The sequence below is a fragment of the Phasianus colchicus genome, chromosome 19 (assembly GCF_987193195.1).
Source record: "Phasianus colchicus chromosome 19, bPhaCol1.hap1.1, whole genome shotgun sequence".
Taxonomy (NCBI): domain Eukaryota; kingdom Metazoa; phylum Chordata; class Aves; order Galliformes; family Phasianidae; genus Phasianus; species Phasianus colchicus.
Genome location: NC_143454.1, coordinates 6845935 through 6866579, shown reverse-complemented (window position 1 = coordinate 6866579; position 20645 = coordinate 6845935). Strand labels below are relative to the sequence as shown.

General features: G+C 47.5%; 2 protein-coding genes across 4 annotated transcripts in view; both read left to right on the top strand.

Annotated features, from left to right (window-relative positions):
- Positions 1–14299, top strand: part of MEGF9 (multiple EGF like domains 9) — a 36111-nt gene extending 21812 nt beyond the window's left edge. Inside the window, exons 3-6 of the mRNA XM_090121674.1 lie at positions 2388–2524; positions 5744–5878; positions 6374–6646; positions 10937–14299. Coding sequence (XP_089977800.1) covers positions 2388–2524; positions 5744–5878; positions 6374–6646; positions 10937–11391 — 1000 coding nt within the window. The 3' untranslated portion in view covers positions 11392–14299. The remainder of the gene's footprint in view (positions 1–2387; positions 2525–5743; positions 5879–6373; positions 6647–10936) is intronic.
- A 4877-nt stretch (positions 14300–19176) lies between these two features.
- CDK5RAP2 (CDK5 regulatory subunit associated protein 2) overlaps positions 19177–20645 on the top strand; it is a 73011-nt gene continuing 71542 nt past the window's right edge. For 2 of the 3 annotated variants that reach the window (XM_031601594.2, XM_031601593.2), the window contains exons 1-2: positions 19177–19348; positions 19465–19526. In XM_031601594.2, the coding sequence (XP_031457454.2) occupies positions 19296–19348; positions 19465–19526 (115 nt within the window). In that variant the 5' untranslated portion in view covers positions 19177–19295. Of the gene's footprint in view, positions 19349–19464; positions 19527–19605; positions 20598–20645 lie in introns of those variants that run through there. The other variant, XM_090121441.1, reaches the window with a different exon arrangement.

Sequence of the window (20645 nt, the reverse complement as noted above, 5' to 3'; positions counted from 1 at the left end):
GAAACCCAAGGGGGCTTTTCCTACTCCAGGTGTGCATGCTCTGTGCTTCTGAATGAAACAGGGAGATGGGAAACCCACACGTCGTGCCCTGTGCTGACTCCCGTAGGTGTGCCCTCCTTCTTACTCTGCTCCAGAGTCTTGCCAGCCTTGTGTATTAAGAGAAAATTGTAAAATGAAAGCACAGAAGTTTGGTGCTGGGACACATTGGTTGGCCCTGGGGCTCCTGATGGCAGCTGGGCATCTGTGTTTTGCTGGCAGCTGGGAAAACATTCAGCACGAATTTCTCCCTTCCCTTCTCCTTGGGAAAGAAAAGAAAGAAGAAGAAAATAAACTATTGGAGCTTGCTAAGGGTTTTCTGTTACACCATTAAACCGTGCACAGCATGCCTCCAAACAGCCCTAAGGCTGCACTGCTCATGTGCCCATTTGTCTTGTGTCCGTCTGTCCCTTCTCTTTAGGGGTTTCTGTACAGGAGCACAGCTCCCATCACAGCTGCATGCTGCGATTTCTCTCGGACCACAGATATTTTTGTGCTTTCATTATTTTCCTTGCAAGGAGGCCTCAAGTTCTTGTGCTGAGCAGTGAGGAGTTTGGACAGACAGCTCTTTGTGTCTGTGTGTCCATCCCCAGCCATAAGTCCTGGCTGGGAGTTACCTGTGATGCTCTGCAGTGTCAGGCCGAGCACAAGGCAGGATGCTAAAGAGGTGGGACCCCCTTTGTGCCCTGCTCCCAGGGCAGGGTTAAAGCTGACTGAGATGCTGGGGTTTGGGGCCTGGTTCTGTCCCATCCCATCCCCACATCACTTCTTTGTCGAGAGCTACAAGCTGGCTGGCTTTGGTGGAGTTAATCTCCGAAATGGAGTTGAGCAATTGATGTCGCTGCATCAAAATGTTTCCTCCCTTCCCCCTCCTTCCCCCCACCTCCCCCAAAAATGAAATTCCTGGCGTTGGCTCAAAATGCAGCTCCGTTCTCACTGAGCGAGTATTAAACTGTGGCTCTTTTCTTTCAAGTTTCTGGATTTTTATGGGCACACTCGGTCTGTTAACAGGACTTTTTTTGTGGTTTCGACGCATTTATATCATTGACCTTTGCTTTAAAAAGTGTCTGACAGCCCTTACTGGGCTGGGGCTATGAAAAGGAGTGTTGTAAGGGGGCTTTATTCTGTGGAAGCAATGACCACAGGGAAAGCTTTATATTTGCTGAGTGATTTAATTCTTGCACATGCAGAACCTGGCTCTGTGCCATATGTAACATGTTGAGAAAAGGTCTGCTTGAGAGCCATTAAAATTAAACTTTCCAAAACCTTTTTTTTTTTTTTAAATAAAAATACCTTTCTTTCCTGTTATTTTTAAGCTCACAAGTAAAATCAAGGGACGCTGCCCCAAAATGCTCCATCGAGTGGAGTCAGTAGGGAAATAAACCTTTAAAAACGTGGGAGTCTGAGGAAAGGTGCAGGAGGATGTCAGTAAATATAGGCATGATCATGGGGCAAGGGGCAATGGATCATGGTGCAAGGGACAATAACACGGGGCTCTGCACTCTGTGAAATCCCCATTCTGTTGTTTTTCCCTGCTTGGCTCTGCCCATCCCCTGCCCTCTTACAGGAATATCTGCCCAGCGGTGGCCAGAAGCAAATAAAAACAAACTGCTTTCTGTTTGCTCTCGTTGTAAACGCTGTGACAACGTTTTGGATTAATGTCAGGTCTTGTGAAAAGCTTTTTAAAAGTCAAACATTCAGAGCTGCTTCACAGCATCATCCCTTTGAATTCCACATCTGCCCGCTCCAATTCTGGATAATGGTCTGAAGAGCCAGGAAACATCGCTTTTGCCTTCTTGTAATCGGTCCATTAAATATGCCTGAAATTTTGTATTCTTCAAGTGTTTAATTGTGCAGCCTCCCGGGCTGACTGCTGCATTTTGGTGTGCCTTGGAGTGCTTCCTTTTCCTTTAGCAAGCGAGTGAAGAACAGAAATACAGAATCATGTTCGTTTCTAACAGAAGCAACGTCTTCCCAGAACATCACAATGTAGCGTGTTTTAATTAAAAGCAACACATCGAGCTGTTTGGAGCCTCGATTAGTTGGAATCAACAGATTTTTCTGGGAGCTTTCAGCAGCAAATAGCACAGTGCTTGGGCTTCCCCAGGAGGAGTGAGGGAGAACAATAGGATGCAGGCACTGCTAAATGCTGGGGGAAGGAAGGGGGTGAGCAGGGGCTGCATCCCATGCAGCCCAAGGGTGCTCTGTGGGTTGTGGTGCCTGCACTGATCCCTTCTCCTGCAGGGGACCAACCTGAGCACCACTGCTCATTGCAGGGAGTTGGACCTGATGGCCTTTAAAGGTTTCTTTTTGTGATCTGATGATTTCACTGCTTGTTCCTCTTCGTGCAGCGATGGGAAATGCCGGTGCAAAGTCGGCGTGACAGACCTCAAGTGTGACCGGTGCAGTGATGGGTATTACAGAGCCAACAGCACCTGTGAGCCGTGCCAGTGCAACAACCACTCCAACACCTGCGACCGCCTAACAGGTAACACCGCCTTCCCCTGCAAGCTGTGCCTGCAAGCTTCGCCTCTTTGTCTCCTTTCCCGTTTTCACCCACCCCACTGATCTGCATCTTTGTGCTTTGAGTGCTCAGGATCATCACCGTGAGGCTGAAATTAAGATGTAGGGCAGGGCTGGAGGGAGTCCTGTTCCCAGTGAAGCCGATAAAGGCTGTGTTATTTGCTCCAGGCTGCAGTGCAGAGCCTTTATCCTGCAGTCTCTATCGGAAATCAGCACTCCATTGTTCTCCTGCACTAACACACAACACGGGCTCTTAAGGAGCTTTTGTTTCAGTGCTGTTTACCTGGAAACATATACTGTGCTGGCAGTGACGTAAGGTGACTGGTATTGCCACGGATTATGTAATTAGTGCTGGGAAAAAACTGGCAACGTCTAATTACTATTGTCTACTTCCTGTGAATTTGCCTCATTTGTTTTCCTTGATCATCCTTGTGGCTGTCTCTTGTGCATATAGGTGCTGATGGGGTGCAAGTGTTGAGGCACCTGTGCTTGGGTGGTGTATGGGAGGGTAGGGGGGGGCTGAGCTGTTTCCCCTCCCCACTGCAGGGAGAACTCCTGGAGGAGCAGCTCTGTGCAGACAGCACAGTCCCCACGTAGCAACAGCACTCACCCTGTAGCATTCACATTCTCATCAGATCTTCCAGATTGCAATGTGATTCTGTGATATTTATCCAGGAGCTTATCAAGGAGCAGTCATTTCAGACATGCTGCCCTTTTCTTAATAGCTGACAGAGAGGCAGAGCTTATCGATATGGTGATCTGGGGCAGTTTTGGCACCTGCTCCTGCAGGATGCCCTACTCCTGCTTCCATGGGCATGTTCTGGGTCTGCACTCCTCGGAATTGAATTCATTCATTCCTACTCTGAACTTCAAGCATGGTTTTATGTCCTCTTGATATTGCAGGATATGGGCTTGTAGCTAAAGCTGTGCACACTTCATCTCTGATGCTGATTTGGAGCTGGCTGTGTGGGTTTTGTGAAGGAGTGAGATAATCTGCTCTTCCTTCTTCTCCCACGATGATCCCCCTCTCTTGATTCAAACCCCAGTTTACAGCCCTGGCCTCTGCAGCTCTGCAAAGAAAAACTCTCATTTCAGTTAATGAGCTATTGTTGATTTGACAAAAATCCTTTTTTTTTTCCTCCCTTTTCCTCCATCTGCTTTATTTGCTGCTGGAGATTGGGGAACCCAACAAAACCAGAACAGAGAACAGTCGATGAAAACGAGCTCCGACGTCTAACGAGTAACACAGTGCTCTCAGCCTGCTCTAGAGACTGCACTTTGTGTGACCTCCCCAGCTTCACATCAACTGTGTGCAGTCTTTGTCAAATTTTCAAGGTTTTTTTCCGCATTAATGCTGTCCTTTGGGCTCCCCCTGGCGGCTCCTCACAGCCTGTCTCAGCTCTGCCCAGGAGGAATATTTGGAATTACTGGGCTGGAAATTGGACAGCCAGAAGTCCCCATGTGGCCTTGCTTCCTCCACTGAGACCATCATGCATGGTGTTGGGGCAGTGCGGCTTCTGTTGTATCCAGCTGGGGTACAGCCAGCCCTGAGCCGTCCCCAGGGTGTTATCAGGGTGGGAAGAGCTATTAATTATTAAGGCTTTCCAACATTGATACTCGATTGCTGTGCATGGCTGAGCAACCTGCTGACTCATTGGAAGAGCAGCCATTTCACAGGGCAGATAAATGCTGGTAATTTCCACAGGCAGGAAAGACAGTGGGCTTGAAATGACCACAGCTGTACAGAACACGCAGGTGTGAGCCCAGATTTATGCCCCACTGAAGCCTGCAGAGCACAGTTCAAGGCACCCTCGGTGCTGATGGAGCACACTGGCTTTCCAGCAGTGGCTTTGCACAGGGCAGCGTGGCAGAGCAGCTGATTGAGGGCTGCAGCTGTGGGAAATGAGAGCAGGAGGTGATTTCCCCTCTAACTTTGCACCTCTCCCACAAAAGCCACCAGCTCGTGTCTGGCAGGCAGCCGGGAGCAGAGCAAACAGTGTGTGGGAGCTGATGCCGAGCAAACATTCTGACTTACCAGGGTGCTGTCAGCGCTGCCGTCGGTGAATCAGCCACTTCCCCAGTCCAGCAGCTAACCAGGGTTTGCTTCGTCTCCTTGGTGCTGGGCTTGGGATGCTCTGCTGCAAAGTCATCGCTGTGCAAGGAGAGAAGCAGGAGCCATGCAGTGGGCTTGCATGGGAGCCAAACTGCTTCAAAATTAATGAGAAAATCTGCTGTGGTTATGTTAATAGCCAGCATTAAACCAGTTCAGGATATTAGATGTGGTTAGCACTGATAGGAGCAGCACTGCTGGCGTAGCTTAGGGAACCTTCTGTCAGTGCTCAGAGGTGCAGTGGATGTGCAGTGCCAGCCTGGGTTGTTGCAAGGAGGCTGTTGCATTTTTAGAGTCTTGTGCAGGGGATTTAATCAAATAAGCATCCCTCAGGTCACCACCACCTCCAAGAGGAGCCTGCTGAATTACAGGATGTTCCCGTTGATGGATGGCCTTGTGGTTGATTTTTCTTTCTCTGTTCACAATAATATCAAAATGCAATTTAGAGGGCCATTAGGACACAGCTTCCATGAGACACAGCTTGTCAGTTTTCTGATTCAGGGGCTTCCCCTGGCAGGTCTCCTCCGTCCCCGCAGGAAGGTCACCGATTGCTGCTGGCTTGTGCCCATGACAAATGTTCCTCCTGTGCTAGGAATGGGGGGAGCTGGATCCACACAGGTGGGATGCAGCTGTTGGCCCCCACAGCAGTGCAGTGGCATTTGTTTATCAGCTCTGAAGTGTGGGAACACAAAAAGGGGCAAAGGCATAAGCTGGAGGGAAATCCCCTTGCAAAAGTGAGAGTTTAAGCATTGTGATACTGGCTTGCTGTCACAGGTACTGCTCCAAACCCCTTCTGTTGGGGAATATTTAATATTGATGGCATGTGTTTACCTGCCTTGACTTTGAGCTGTGGGCACCTTTGTTGAGGCTACCTACTTTTTCACATTATCTGTGTGTGTGGAACACTGTCAAAAGGTCATAAGAGTCCAAGGCAAGTCCCAGGATTGTGTTTTGGCTGGAGGGCATCCTGAATCACCTGTGAGCTCTGCTAATTGCAAGCACACCACGTGGGTTCATGCTCCAAATGCTCTGCTCCAGTTCTGGTGCCAACTGGCTGCTGTGCTCTGTCCCCAGGCACCTGCCTGCACTGCCAGGGCAACACGGAGGGGAAGCACTGCGAGCTCTGCAGGAGTGGCTTCTACAGGAGCGCCCACAGCTGCCACCGCTGCCCCTGCTCCACCGTGGCATCGACCGGCACCTGCCAGATCCGTAAGCCTTTCCTTTTGGTCTGATTCCTCTTGGTCTGAGCTCTTCTCAATGTGTTTCAGTTAAATTGCTGCTCAGTGTGCAACGGCCATGGGGCCGACTTGTAGCTGCTGGGTCTCCCTGTGCTGGGACCGGGGCATCTTGCTGGAAGCAGTGCCACCAGGTTGCTGCAGATTGCTGGCAGCCTTGATCCAGCTGTTTTCCTGAAACTGGCTGCTTGAGATGGAGACATTCAGGAGCAGGCATGTTTGCTTAGCAACATGTCGAGCATGCTCTGTGATGCTGGTACGAGGCATCAGAAACCCACAAAGCTTTTATTCTCCCTAGAAACAGAAAATGCTGCAGATAAAGAATTATATTTATAGCTTAAAATTTGAGATTGATTAACAGTCAGTGGCCACTGATGTTTGTCTTAGAAGTCAGTCAGACAGTCCCACAGAACAAACCCCACAGAGAGGGGCTATGGAACACACCTCTTCTTCTTTCTGTATTCTGCAGAGCCCGGTGAAGCTGCCCCAACGTGTGACAAGTGCAAAGTTGGCTACACTGGCCCCAACTGCAACCAGTGTGCCAATGGCTACTACAACTCCGACAGCATCTGTGTCAGGTGCCAGTGCAATGGGAACGTGGACCCCACACTGTCCCCCAGCATCTGCAAACCAGAGAGTGGCGAGTGCATCGGGTGCCTGTACCACACTGCTGGCTTCCACTGCCACGAGTGTGAGGACGGCTATGTCAGGGACCCCGAGGGAATCAACTGCACCAGGAAAGGTAAAATGTGCTCCTGGGCTTGGGGCTGAAGCCTGCTGCGTGCGTCAGATGCGCATGAGCTGCCTGGAGGCTGGGGAGGGGGTGCTGGTAATGGCTCATGCAGTGGGTTTGGACTGAGGAGGGAGCAGCTTTGAAATCTCCCAGGGAAAACAATGAACCCCATGCCTCCAAAAGGTATAGCTCATGGTGGGGCATGGGGAAGACTTCTGTGGGAAGATTTGTCCTCCATTACCAGAAGTTCAATGCAGCCAGTATTGAAACAAGCAGCAGTGATGGATGCGCCTGATGTGCTGCTTGCCCTCAGCATTCTGCAGATACCTTAAGTTTCCCAGACAGGTCAAGACAGTGTGCTGAGGAGGAATCTACTTGCAGTGTATTGAAATGTAGATTTTCAGATTTCTCTTGCTTTACGTATTTGAGCTCCTAGTGCCCAATGAATTGCCCAGACTCACAGAATGGTTTGGGTTGGAAGGGACCTCTAAAGACCATCAGACTCAAGCTCCCCTGCCATGAACAGGGTTGCCAACCACCAGGCTGCCCAGGGCCCCAGTTTGACCAATCCATTTCAGTGCATTGTTTAGTTCCATGCAAAGAGCATTCATAATAACTTTTGTCTCCCCTTATATTGTGCAAATAGTGACCAACTCAGAACTAATCTAGATATTCTTGTTTTGGCTTTGTAAATGGGGAAGCTGAATCTTCCCTGAGAGGCAAGAGCTGGGCTTATGCAGCAAATGAATGCCGGAACTTAGTGGTACTTGCTCTGGAGTCTCTTGCAGAATCACAGAATGGCCAGGGTTGGAAGGGACCTCAAGGATCATGAATCTCCAACCCCCCTGCCACATGCAGGGCCACCGACCTCCTCATTTAATGCTAGACCAGGCTGCCCAGGGCCCCATCCAATCTGGCCTTGAACACTTCCAGGGACGGGGCATCCACAGCCTCTCTGGGCAGCTGTTCCAGCACCTCACCACTCTCTCTCTCATCTGTCTTCGGTGTGCATCTGAGATGCTGCATGTGGCACCCTCAGGTGCAAGCTGGCTCTGGTACTTAGAAAAGCTAGTGTATAGTGAAACTCAGAGTAAAATCACAGAAAGTAGTTCTTACACTACCAGTCCAGTGGATATTAGGATATCCACTGAATATATCAGTGGATATCATTGTTCCTCAAGGTGGATCTCCAGCTCCGTGCATAGACACAGTTCCAGCGCTCTTATGTGTTAGGTAAGAGAACCCATTGTTCAGGAAGTGTACCTGGACCCAAATTCATCTTTGTCACCAACAGAGATTTAATCCAGATCTTCCATTAGGAGCTAATGTGGTTTTTACTCCCATGCTGCTCTCTGGAGGTGCAATCACCGAGCCCTCTGTGCAGGGAGATGATCAATACAAAGAAAGTTGAATGCTCATTAGCTCTAACTTTGCAGATGCAGGGCTGGAAACGACAGTTTTGCATTGGGTCATCCATTATCTAGCTCTGCACAGCTCTGCCATCGTACAAAGAACTATGTGACCTTGCTCCATTAAAATCCATATGCATGATTTTGCTTGTATACTTGCAGCTTTCACTGCAATTTGTTTTATTTTAAGGACATTGTTAAGCCAGTTCCTGATGTAGGAGAAGATTGTCTCTGTTCAAAGGGACAGAGACGTGTTCATCTAGCTTTCCTGTTTCCTTGACACCTGTTTTTTCTCTTTCTGACAGTTTCTTTCACTTGTCTAAAAACTGACTTGCTGAGGGTACTGTGCATTAACTAGTTTAGAATGACATTTTCACAAACCACTGGTGTGTTTGAGTGACCTAGTTTGGAGTGGTTTCTGGAGTGAAATCCTCACCAGATCTGCAGATGAAATTGTTGGGCTCTGAGGCTCTGTTAAGCCAACAGAGTTGATATGACAACACACTTTGCACTCCTTGGGCAAGGCTAAAACCAACCTCATCTTTCCATATGGATCATTTGCAAACCTTACCAGGTGGGATGCTTTAGCAGCAGCTCGGGAGAACAGTCAAGAGTCACATGGGATGACCAAAGTAGAAGGTTTGGATCCCTAGATGGCTGCTGATCCTGCTGCAGTGCTGAGGTGCAACAGGGCACAGAGGAAGCCAAAACTGGGGATGCCATCCTGCAGAGCATCACTGTCTGCCTTAAACGCTGCAGGCGCAGCCCTGGCTCCCTGGAGCTCACTCATGGCACGAGTTAGTGGCAGCTCTGCAGAAGTTGTGGGTGAGCAGAGCAGCTGGATATGATGCTCGTGATGAAGCTGCCAAAGCTGCCCATTGATTGAACAGCTGCTGCTCTCAAGGAGCAGGCCTCAGACATCTGGAGGGCTGGCACGGCCTTGCCGAGCAGAAACAGGCACCTTTGTTGTGGCTCAGAAGCTGCAGTCCGCTGTCAGAGCATGGCACTGTTTCCTATGATGTTGTCATCAGTTCCAGGATATGTTTTCACCCGGGACACCCTTGCCAGCACTTAGCTGGTGCTGACTCACATATAAGGCCCTGAAAAGTCCTGTTTCCTTGCTGGTGAATCAGCCATTGTCTCAGTTCTGTTTTTGCTAATTATAGCTACTGTCCGGATTTGCCAAGAATTAAGTATTGATGAAGGAATTTGGAAAGAATGACTGAATTCCTCATGCCCTTCTCCTAAAGCTGTATCCGGGAATCTCTTGCTCCCGTCATTTTCCTTCCTATTACTAGATTCTGCCCATTAACCCATAAAGAAGTGCCTTCTGTCACCCAGCATCCTTATCAACCTAATGCAGCACCTGCAGTGAAAAGAGAAGCTGCTGCAGGGAGGACTCAAAGCAGGAGCCTGAGTTAGGTTCATGCTGCCTCTTTCAGAGGAATTTCTTTCTCCGTCGCCTGACCTGGGAATCCATCAATCCAAAGTTAACTCTTGGGAGTTCCCCTGAGGGCCCGTGGCTGGAGACATGCTCAATATGAGCAGCTCCTGTTGCCATTGGAGATGCAACTTTGTGCGAAATGACTCTTTCAGATGTGGCTCCTCTCTCCTCAGTCATCATTAGCAGACTCTCCAGGAGAGCTGAATCAATACAGCGCAGCACCATCAGCTGTAATTGCTGCAGCTGTAAGTGGGTTTCAGATGAAGTTGTGTTTCTGATAGCAGAAATGGAAAAAGGAAGGAAAAGAGGGTGCAGAAAGTTCTGTGGAACAATGGGTGTCGAGTACATTTTGATTGATTGAGGTTTCAGCTTCTGGAAGATTCTTACTGCTTTTACTTAAGAGTCTAAAATAGATTCACAGGTCACTCCTGTGAAGAAAATACTTCATTATAGTCACATTTTGAAAGATACTCAGGTTCTTATGGTGCTTTCTGAGGCCTCAAGCTCAGTGGCTTTGAAGAAGGCTTAATCGCTGTGTTTTCCCACCTTGGAGATCTCCAGCATTCCCTTCAGGCTGTCTCAGCTCTGGGCAGGGAGCTAACCTGCAGGGAGGGCAGCTCCTTGGCTGCTGAGGGGGGTGGTGTTGGAAAGGCCCTCTGCTTGTCCCCATGGTTTTGTCCTTTGCGTGTGGACATGTGCCTGCAGCAGAGACTAAAACAGGATCTGGGCTGGCTTCCCATGTGTTTGCAGGCTTCAGGAGAGCATCCAAAGCACTCTTTAGTTGCAGTTCAGCTACCCTCTACCTCTGGTTGTCTCGACTCAGGGATTCCTGAGGTTTGTGTATGACTTCATTTGAAAGCAGAACTGGGATTGTTTTGCCCTTTTACATATCACAGTGTAACTGGTGAAACCCAGTACTGAGCACTGTGACAGCAGAATACTGATGGATCATTGTTTTCTCTTGATCTTGCACAGGCAAGACAAACATAAATCCTGGCTGTAGTGTTCTGTTAAGGTGCACAGTGCTGTGCCAGCCCCATTGCTGCAGTGAGGCTCTGCCTTTGTTGGGCTGAAGCTCAAATTCTTGCTGTGCCTGGTGGAGTCCCATTTTCATGTGCTAAGTATGAGCTGGACCAGGTGGCTTACTTTCATCACGGTCATGTATCTAGCATTGAATCTTGGTTAGTGCACTTGTTGTCTGTCTTTGGGTCATAAACTCAGCTGTCCATCACCGGATTTTCACAGGATCTCTGCTGTCAGGGAGCACTTAGCACACAGATTTATTTTAAAAATCTCTGGCTAACCTTTTTTGTGAGCATTTTGCAAAACATCCAGCTTTAGCAGTGTAGATTTGATTGACATAATAACTGTTACATAAGAGTGTGTTTGATTGCAGTTTATCGTGTTTCTTTATTGATTGCATCTGTTTTGTTTTTTGTTTTGTAGAAGCCACTCTTGGCCCAGAAATAACAGAGTTTATAAGTCCTGCTCCGAACACTAGCAAGGCAACGTCACTTCCAACTGCAGTGACAAACAGTACATTGTCACCAACAACTATACAGACTATATTCCCTTTAAGTTCCTCTGACAATAGTACCTCTGCTTTTGCAGATGTTTCTTGGACTCAGTTTAATATAATTATTTTGACAGTCATCATCATTGTCGTGGTCCTACTAATGGGCTTTGTGGGTGCTGTCTATATGTACCGTGAGTATCAAAACAGAAAACTTAATGCTCCTTTCTGGACCATTGAACTCAAAGAGGACAACATCAGCTTCAGTAGCTACCACGACAGCATCCCCAACGCTGATGTTTCGGGGCTGCTGGAAGATGATGGGAATGAAGTGGCACCGAATGGACAGCTGACGCTGACGACTCCCATGCACAATTTTAAAGCTTAGAAGAGGAAGCAATCCAGCTGTTCCAGAGTTGGCTTAAAGAAGTTACAGAGCTTGTTGAAGGGGTATCAGGATCCGTGCCAAGGCTCCGTGCAGAGGAATTTGCTCTTCAGATACTCTTAGCTGGGCATGCTGTAGCTCGCAGGTGAACAGGAGGAAGGTGTAGTACGTCCGAATGTCAGGTAATGTGGTGAAATGCATTCAGTGTGTTGTTCTCCATAAGGACCCATAATATAATTCACTGTCGGTAAAGACTCGATTATGCTGATTTTAAAATATCCTTTTTACGTAGAGGTGATGGGGCAGTGAAAGCAGTGCCCCATTAATCAGAAGCTACTCTGTTTCCAGCCAACCTAACACTTATGCCTGCATCTTTAGCTTGAAAAGTAGCTTATGAATTAACAGTGGATTTTCAGGAAACAGACCTTTGTAAAGGCTTTGTATTACTTCCTGATGTGAATTTGCTTGACAAGGAGGACAAAAAATGGGAAATGATTGTTTATTGTACTACCAAGCAAGTAGAGGAGTGAGTTGCACACTTGAACAAAAGTCACCATTAACAGTTTCCACAAAGCTGGGAAACGGGAAAAAATATCACAAAAATATTGGAGTTAGGGAGGAGAGTAAGCTTTTCCCTTTCTGAGTATTTATACAGGGTGATGATGCTATTAAAACATAGCAATCCACTTTTTTTTTTTTTTCTAGAAGAGGTTAATGAACTTGTATAGTTTCTGTGCAAGGGAAGACGACAAGACATCTCAGGGTTGCTGTGTACAAATAAAAGCTAGGCTTAATACCCTACCCTGATAGCAATGGTGTGTTCTGTATATAAAATGTAATATATCTTCTTGGAACTGTATTTGTAATTATTTGTAAAAAAAGACAAACAACCAAAAAAACCAACAGCAAAACCGTGGACCCCTCCCCAACCTCCTCTATTCCCCAGTCATATTTTATCATCTAGATTTTAATTGTACAGTGGTTAGTGGCATTGTTTAAAAAGAAAAAAAAAAAAAGAGGTTGTTTAAAATACTGTAAATTAGATGGCAATATTGTCAGAGCTGGGACTCTGGCAAACACCCACTGCTTAAAGCTTTTCTTCTAGTGTGTCATTGAATAACTTTGTTTTTTAGAGAAAATGTGAGTGCTCCCTACTTGCATCTGTCAAATTTCCCTATTCCTTTAAATACTGAGCGAATAGCCAGTGTTGCCACAAATAGAGCCTGGAGGTGTCCAACAGGCAGATGTACCTTTTTGTTACTTGTTTTTAAGTCTCTGTACAAGATGCAAATACACTGGCATGGATGCATTGAGAGCCTGCTCTCAATGACCAAGCTTTCCTGAAGCTCCTCACGTTTGGGATCTTGGTGCTGTTCCTCCCATGTGGACACGGTGATGGCTATGGCTGGGTGCAGCCTGCTGGCTTTTCTTGAAGGATGAAGGCAAAAATTGCCTGGATTTGGGTGGAAATGGCTTTCAGTCACAATACTCGCAGAAACCGATTTGCACTTCTGGCCTTAAAAGCTGAAAGTGCACGGATGCTTTCAGGAAATTCATGTAGCACAAGGTGGTGGAGGAGAATCACTACAAGGGGACTGGGTTTTATAGGTTCCCCTGATTTTTCAATGGGCCTGGCAGACTGTTGGCACAGAAAGAACAGCAAATGGGCAGCACAGTGTGGGGAAGTCGTGCCATGGGGCACCTTGCTGGTACTGCTGGGCCAGCCCCACGTAAATCAATAGCGTTATGCTGGATATGCACAAATATTACACTCAACTCACAGGCGACCTCCAAAACAAAGCTGCATCACTGTACGTGTTGGTGCTCTGCAAGTGATTGGTGCTGAGGAGGAATGAAGTACCTGCTAAGGGTCAGCAGGAGCTGGCTGATGCATCCTCAGAGCCGGGTAAAATAAATATTTCTCAGCATGAGAAATGGTAGGAAGAATATGGTGATTATTTATTTGCTGCATGGAGGCTTTTCTTATCTTTGGAGACTTTTGGGGGAGTGGGGAATAGGTGCTTTAAACACAAGCACAAAGATGCCATTTCTGCTTCAAAAGCTTGTTGCTTGATTTAAAGGTGAGGCACAGCAAGGAAGGAGAATAGCCAAGAGGATGGTGAGAAATGGTGAGAGGAGAATGTGGTATTGCATAGAGGAATGTGGAAGAGATCCTGCTGCCTGCTATGGGCCTGGGTGAGGTCCTGTAGTTCTATAAATTGGGCTGAAGTTCGAGCAGTGCTACATTTAGTTATGAAATGGAGGAGAAACAGAGGAGAAAATGTGGATATTGCTCATTGTTGAGTTATTCTTCCAGCTTTTAAAGAGCAGAGTGGTAACAAATAGAGAATTTCCTAAAAATTGTAATTATTTGACAGTGCTCATTTTGCGATACGCTTGCACTTGGTCACTTCATAGGGTGGGGAAAGGTAATTTAGGAACTGTTAGCTTCTGGGACTAATGCTAGCAGGTGAAGTGAAGGATGGGTTGTTCACTCTAATGTTTCCAGAACATTTTAGTAGATGTTATCCTCTTTGCCACAAAACACCTCTTCCCCACATTTGGTAAGACAGTAGGCTACCTTGTACCTGGAATAGGGTTTAATTTTTTTCTGGCTTTAAAAATACCAACCATCTGTGAACCGGAGCGTGAGTTCAGGTGCTCAGCCCTCCCATCCCATGCACTGCAAAGGGAGGTGTTTGTGTCTGGGTTGCTTCTGGCCTCCAGAACTGTAAGAGCTTTGTGTTTTAGCCCTGAGTTTGAAAAGACGAGGAGGTCAGGATGCCTTATGCAAAGGAGAGTGATGCAGCCGTGGTCTGTGGGGGTCGAACATCTGGACAAAGGGATCTAGATGGCCTCTGCAGCTGTGATGAGAAGAATGGCTGGGCTGGGGCCAGGCTGCCCAAGTTTGGACAGAAGAGGAAAGCACGGAAAGGATGTGGCAGTGGGACAGTGTTTGTCAGATTGCAAGCTGACTTAGCAGGGTGGACCAGCCATCTCCAGCCAGCCAGAACTTTGGTGTGGAGGAATGATATTTATAAAGGGATACCCCAGCAAAGAAAGAATAAACAGCTTCATGTTTGACTTTGATCTGAGATTAGGTTCTCCTTGCTGCCTCTGTCAATCATACAGTCATCCCCCAGGCAGTGTGAAAGGCAAAGGAGAAGTCGAGCAAGTTACATCTCTAGTCAGCTTGGGTTGGCATCACTTGTGGATGGAGTGCAGAGCCAAAATACCTGCGCCAGGTACTAAAGGCCACCAGGACCATCAGCCTGGCTATGTTGTAACTTGTCATGAAGCTTCCCAGATGCTGAGGTTTGCAAATGCCATGGGTAGATTAGCCAGAATGGACTTACAGGGCAGCGCTGGGGCCCAACTCAGTGTCTATCAAGAAAAGGCAAAGGCATTTAGACAACTTGTAGGGCTGATGTAGCAATACAGATACCCAGAGCTTTCATTTTTAATGGTCCATACCACTGTCTGGCTGCAGTGGTGTGACCACTGTGGGGAGAGGCAGTGGTGGGATGGTACGGTAGCTGGAGAACACAGAAAAGGTACGATGAGATGAGTAAGGGTGGGAAGCCAGCTCTGCAGGCACGATCCTCGGAGTTGTGAGGCTCTGTGGATCCAGCTGGTCTGGATGGGGTGAGTTCAGTTCCACAAATAACTGAAGGCAAGAGGATATAATGGAGCAGATAAAGGGCAAAAAGCAATCGTGTCAAAGGCATGGGGCAGCCTGGCTGGCTCACAATTTAGGAGAGCATTTGGTAAGCAAAGTGCAGCAGACATGCAAAAGTATGATTGGGTTAATGTGAGTGGATGATCTTAAATCTTAGGAACCACTGTAGCTAGAAATAACTGCATGGAGCAGTAGCCCTGGGGAGCTGTCAGGAGATGTCATCCATTGGAATGATAATTGCCTTGGACCAGGCTGAGCAAACTTAGCACACTGGATGCCTTTTTTCAAAAGAGAAGAGGATGTATTCAGCATCCTTCAGGTATCCTGGGCCAGTTAACCACTGCTATACAGTGTCTTATCATAAATGTTAAATGCAATGTAAATGTGGCAGATAATTTGCACAGTCTCCTTTAAGTAATGGATTTAAGATTGTATCCTAAAAATACATTTCTTGTTAAAATGAAGTTTTGAAATGAGCTCCCACAGGATTCTGCTCTTTGTATGTCAGAGGAATGGATTAAAATCAGAAAAATGTGGGCCTTGTACTTGCTCCCAACTGAAACCCATCAGTCTTACTACACATCCAAATAAGGCGTCTCCTAAGCATATGCTATGCTTACAAATGCATTTCTAGAAAAAAAAAAAGTGTATGATTTGAATATATGTCAGAATTTATACAGAAGAATGTTATTTAAAATGAATAAAAATAAATGTATATAATTTGTATCTATGCCACTTGGATTTCTGCATTTGATTTTTGTTCATCTGAGTTCAGCAGGAGTCTTTGTACAGATAGCAATCAAAGCTGGCTTGAAACCTAAAGGAATGAATCTGATCTCACCCCAGTAATGGCATTTGTTCCAAGAGAATTATTCCTTCATTATACTGCTGTATGTGAGATGAGAACTGTGGCCTAAAAATGTTTTTTAACATCAGATATTCATTAATCCAGCTGACACTGTGTCAGATAATCCATCTAAAAAATGAGCCCTGTGATCTGTTGTGTCTGCTTATTAACCATTCCAGCTTTCAGCTTTCATTCATGTGTTTGGTAGCTGGACAGCCAACACTTATTTCCCCATCATTTAATGTGATATTCACATAGACATATTTTGTCAGAGATCTATGCAGTCATTAAAAATCAACCTGCAGAGCAAAGAAATTGGAAGAGGATATTATATTTTTTCTTCATGAGCACAATGGGTCTTGCAAAGAAAATTTATGTTTGTCGCACACTCTGAAATCCACATCTGTGGGCATCAGTAGTATTGGATGGCTTTTTTTTGGCCATGTCTGCAAAAGGACTTATGATAAACTTGCACTTCTTTCTCACTTTTCAGTATTATCTGTTTGGTGTCAATACAAATGCTAAAGGCTAGTTTTGCCTTAATGCATAGAATGTTATGTCTAACTCTTTGACTCCTATTAAGCAAAGAACTTGAGGAGAGGTGAGCCGGCATCAATTAAGTGAACTTAAGAACTATGTGTTCATTCAAATGCTTCACTGAGCCAGAGCTATAAAAGCAGGGGCCACACTAGTGAAATTCCAGGGAGTTTATTGAGACCTGATTTGCATTAGCAGAACAGTTTGATTCTGCATGACTTAGCTGAAGAGGAATTTTGCTCAGGAGCGAGCAAAACTGAATGCTGAACTAGGTCCCCAGTGCCAAACTTGAGGACAGAAGCAACCCAGGTTCAGGTGATGGTGATGTCCATCCTTGTGCCATCACCATGCCTCTGGACTGAGCAGCAGGCTGTCAGCATGCTCCCTCAGACTTTGTGGTCAACAGAGAATCATAGAATGGCTCAGGTTGGAAATATTTTACAGATCATCCAGTTCCAACCCTCTGCTGTGGACTGGTTGCCTCCTACCAGATCAGGCTGCCCAGGACCTCATCCAGCCTGGTTTTGAACTCTTCCAGGGATGGGGCATCCACAGTTCTTTGGGCAACCTGTTCATAGATCATTCCATTGCACTGTCCGTAAGTATGTATTTCTTAAACTCCCTTTAGCACTTTGTTTCTGGAGCAGTAAGAATCTCAGACTGGCTTCTGAAGTAGGAGAACGCCATTTCAGCTTGGCTTGCTGGAACAAGGATTTTCCACAATCTCCCCAGATGTACTGCTAATTAAGATAAGGTTAAATAACATTAAGAAGATTACCAGAAGTTGTTAATGGCTTTTAGACAATACGTTTACCTTCTTTGCCTCTTGCAGTTGCAGATTTTAAAGCTTTGGGCAGTAACCCAGGGGAGTTTTCTACCACATCCACATATGTATGTGTGTACATCTCTGTCCATATGCTGTTGTCCATCAGACAATCATTTCATGAAGTGTTGACAAGGAGGGCCCTTCTGATTTTCTTTCAGAAGGAATCACAGAATCACAGAATTGTAGGGGTTGGAAGGGACCTCCAGAGATCATTGAGTCCAACCCCCCTGCCAAAGCAGGTTCCCTACACCAGGTTGCACAAGTAGGCATCCAGGCGGGTCTTGAGTATCTCCAGAGAAGGAGACTCCACAACCTCCCTGGGCAGCCTGTTCCAGTGCTCCGTCACCCTCACTGTAAAGTTTGTTTGTAATTTAAAAGAATTAACTGTAAAGGAGCACCAAACATGCCACAAGAGCCAAGAACTCTTCAGTACTTTAAGAAATACAGATATGAATTTGTTCTCTCCATTTCACTTGATCAACAAAATAGGTTTTTTTTTTAAATCATTTTACAGTAAAAGCAGGAATATGCTAGGACTCTGCAGACTCACCTCTTGTGGCTGATGGATGGTGACTTAAAGGCATGCATCAAATATATAATATCCTACTGTAACCTTAACCAACACCACTGGTATTCTAAGTAAATATTCACTCATTTTATGAAGTGAACACTCATTTCTGCTTTGTAAAGATGTGCAGGCACACTGCAGACAGGATGAAGCGATCTTGGTGCCATGTGGAAGACCTGGTTTTGCACACTGAGCTTCAGCAGGACAGAAGGTGAGGCCACTGCAAAAGGGGAGTCGGTCACATCAGGTGACAAATGTTTTTGGAAGGCAGAGGGGGAGTTGAAGGGACCGAGCATATCTTAGGACCCTTGGACCCCAAGTGCAAAACATCAGGCATAGTTTACTAGAAAGGAGATGAGATTAAGAGCTTAGTTGTACCGAGCAGTACATTTCCTTGCTGTAAGGAGCACTGACAGCTGCTCCACATGCACTCATGTGCATCCAGAGAAGAGCAATAGAAACACGGGTGAAGAATGGGTGGCCCACCATGACCACACACGCCTGGGGCTGGGACTGGGGCACACCCAGGCTGACAGCATTCACCCGTTCCCAACAGGGAGCAGAGCTGCAGGGAGATATGAGATACGCGGAGAACATAAAGCTAATCATCACAGCCCACGGTCTGTGCCAGCCCCATCGCTGGCCTATTTCCCAGCCAGGTGAGAATCCCCTTGAGGCAGCCTGGCCGGTGACTGAGGGAAATGTGACACACTTGGAACAGCCGAGGAAACCAAATGCTGCTGCTGATCCCGAGGGGAGAGCGGTGTGTGTCCCACCCCACAGAGCGTCCTTATGTTACAATGCCACGAAGAAAAGTGCTCGCTGTCTGGATTTCCCCTCTCCCCTGGGCCAGCAGCTGCAGAAACATCCCTTTCCCACTGGGAAAAGCCCAGTGCTCTGACTCAAGTCTGGAATGTCACAGGGAGGTACGTCAGTGCCACAGTCTGAAACGCTGAGGTAGATGTGGGAAGCAGAGCAAGGCCGGCCCTTTGCGTGGCTACACTCCGCCTGTGACTGGAACTTTGAGTTATCAAACTCAAGTACTTCACTCTCCAAGTCTGACGCTGTGACCTCAGTAAAGACGACGGCCCACTATCGCCGCCTCTCTGTCTACTTTAAAAAGATGGCGGCTCTGTACGTCGCTACCCCTTCCCTCACTCAAGATGGCGTCCACCGCTCTCCTCCCTTGTGCCCGGCTGGCAGTCACCACCCCGTTCTGCCCTCAACCAACATGGCGCCCGCTCGCCCACCTCCTGCCAGTACCCATAACAAAGATGGCGCCCCCTTTCTTTCCCATTGTGCCCTCCCTCCCACCCTCCTCCGCGCTGCCTTCAGCGGCTTCATCTCCGTCGACGCAAAGATGGCGGAAGCGGTTGCGGCCGTTTGAATTCCAGCGGAGCCGCCAAAGCTACGCACAAAGGCGCCGGAGCCGCGGCTGGCTGCGGGCGGCATGGATTCTCTACCAGGGGAAGACATAACGCTGCCGGTGGGCTTCGAGGGCAGGTAGGCGAGCGGTCCGCAGGGCACGCGGAACCGAAGTAACCGGGCCGGGCTGAAGAACCGGCCCGCCGCCCCCCGCGGTGCGTGTGGGCCTTCTCAGCGCCCTGCTTTCTCCGCAGTGTCTCAGCGCTGCCAGACATCTCCCACGAGGGCCCGCAGCTGGAGCCGGCCGGCTGCCGAGGTGAGGCGGGGCGGCGGGCGCTGCGTTGGGCTGCGGGTCCCGGCGGCTTGGGGGCGGTGACGGGCGCTGCGCGCTGGCTGTGTGGGGCTGCCCGGCTCCCTGTCTGCCTGAACAGATGGACCCAGCGCCTCACTTTTCGTCTGCTCCCACCTTGAGAACTTTCCCCCCGTGCTGAACGGAAGCTGTCGTTAGATCTGCTTCTCTAAACGACGAGGTGTCGTTACGTTCGGCGTCCTTCAGGCTGGTTGATAGGAACGCAGAAAGCTTCTTTTGAGATAAAATGGCTGAAAGGTGCTGTACTGAGAGGCACTGCTGGTCAGGCTGGCCGTTCTTTGTTCTGCTCTGCGAGCCCAAGGCGCGTGTTTCTGGTTTGCCTTTGTTCCCGCCGGCATCCAGCGCTGTGACCCGGCTCGCTTTGCTGTGCAGAAGCAGGGAATGCAGGCTGAGCCAGGCTCAGCAGGACCTCCTTGCTGCCAAAAGCGAGCAGTGGTGCTGCTGCCAAATAATGTGACCGTACTCGGCCTGGGCTCGAGGGATGCAGTTTTGTGATTGTTAATTAGAATATCAAGAGTTAAAAACAGCTTGCTGGTATTGCCTGGGATGCTTTAAAGGCTGGTTACGCGATGACTTTGAAAGTACTTTAATGAAGTGTTTGAATTCACGTGGGTGATAGCCTAAGGCCACAGATGCCTTTTGTACTTCAGATAACCCGAGTGCTCTGAGCTGTATACAATCTTGCTATTTTCATTAAGTTTACTCTCATGGGGGCTTTGAATGAAAAGGATTATGCAGCCCTGTTAAGCAGCAGTTGTTGCAGAGCATGCATGCAAGCAGTTTAAATACATACGTGTTCAGAAGGAATACTGATGCTGGTCGTTTCCGGCTTCTAATAGCTTAATAGGACTTCATTCTGATACTGAAGCCTGTTGCAGATGCTCTGAAGGCTTGTGTTTAGAAGTGCCTCTTGTACAGCTTAACTTTGATGTACCTCTTGATTTAAAAGTTCAAAATTCAGAAGTTTTGATAGACCAGATATCGGGAGCAGAAAGAAATCCTGACTGTGACTGGAAGGTAATACTAAAACTCAGTGTTTCCAGAGTGAAACCTATCTTGGATTCC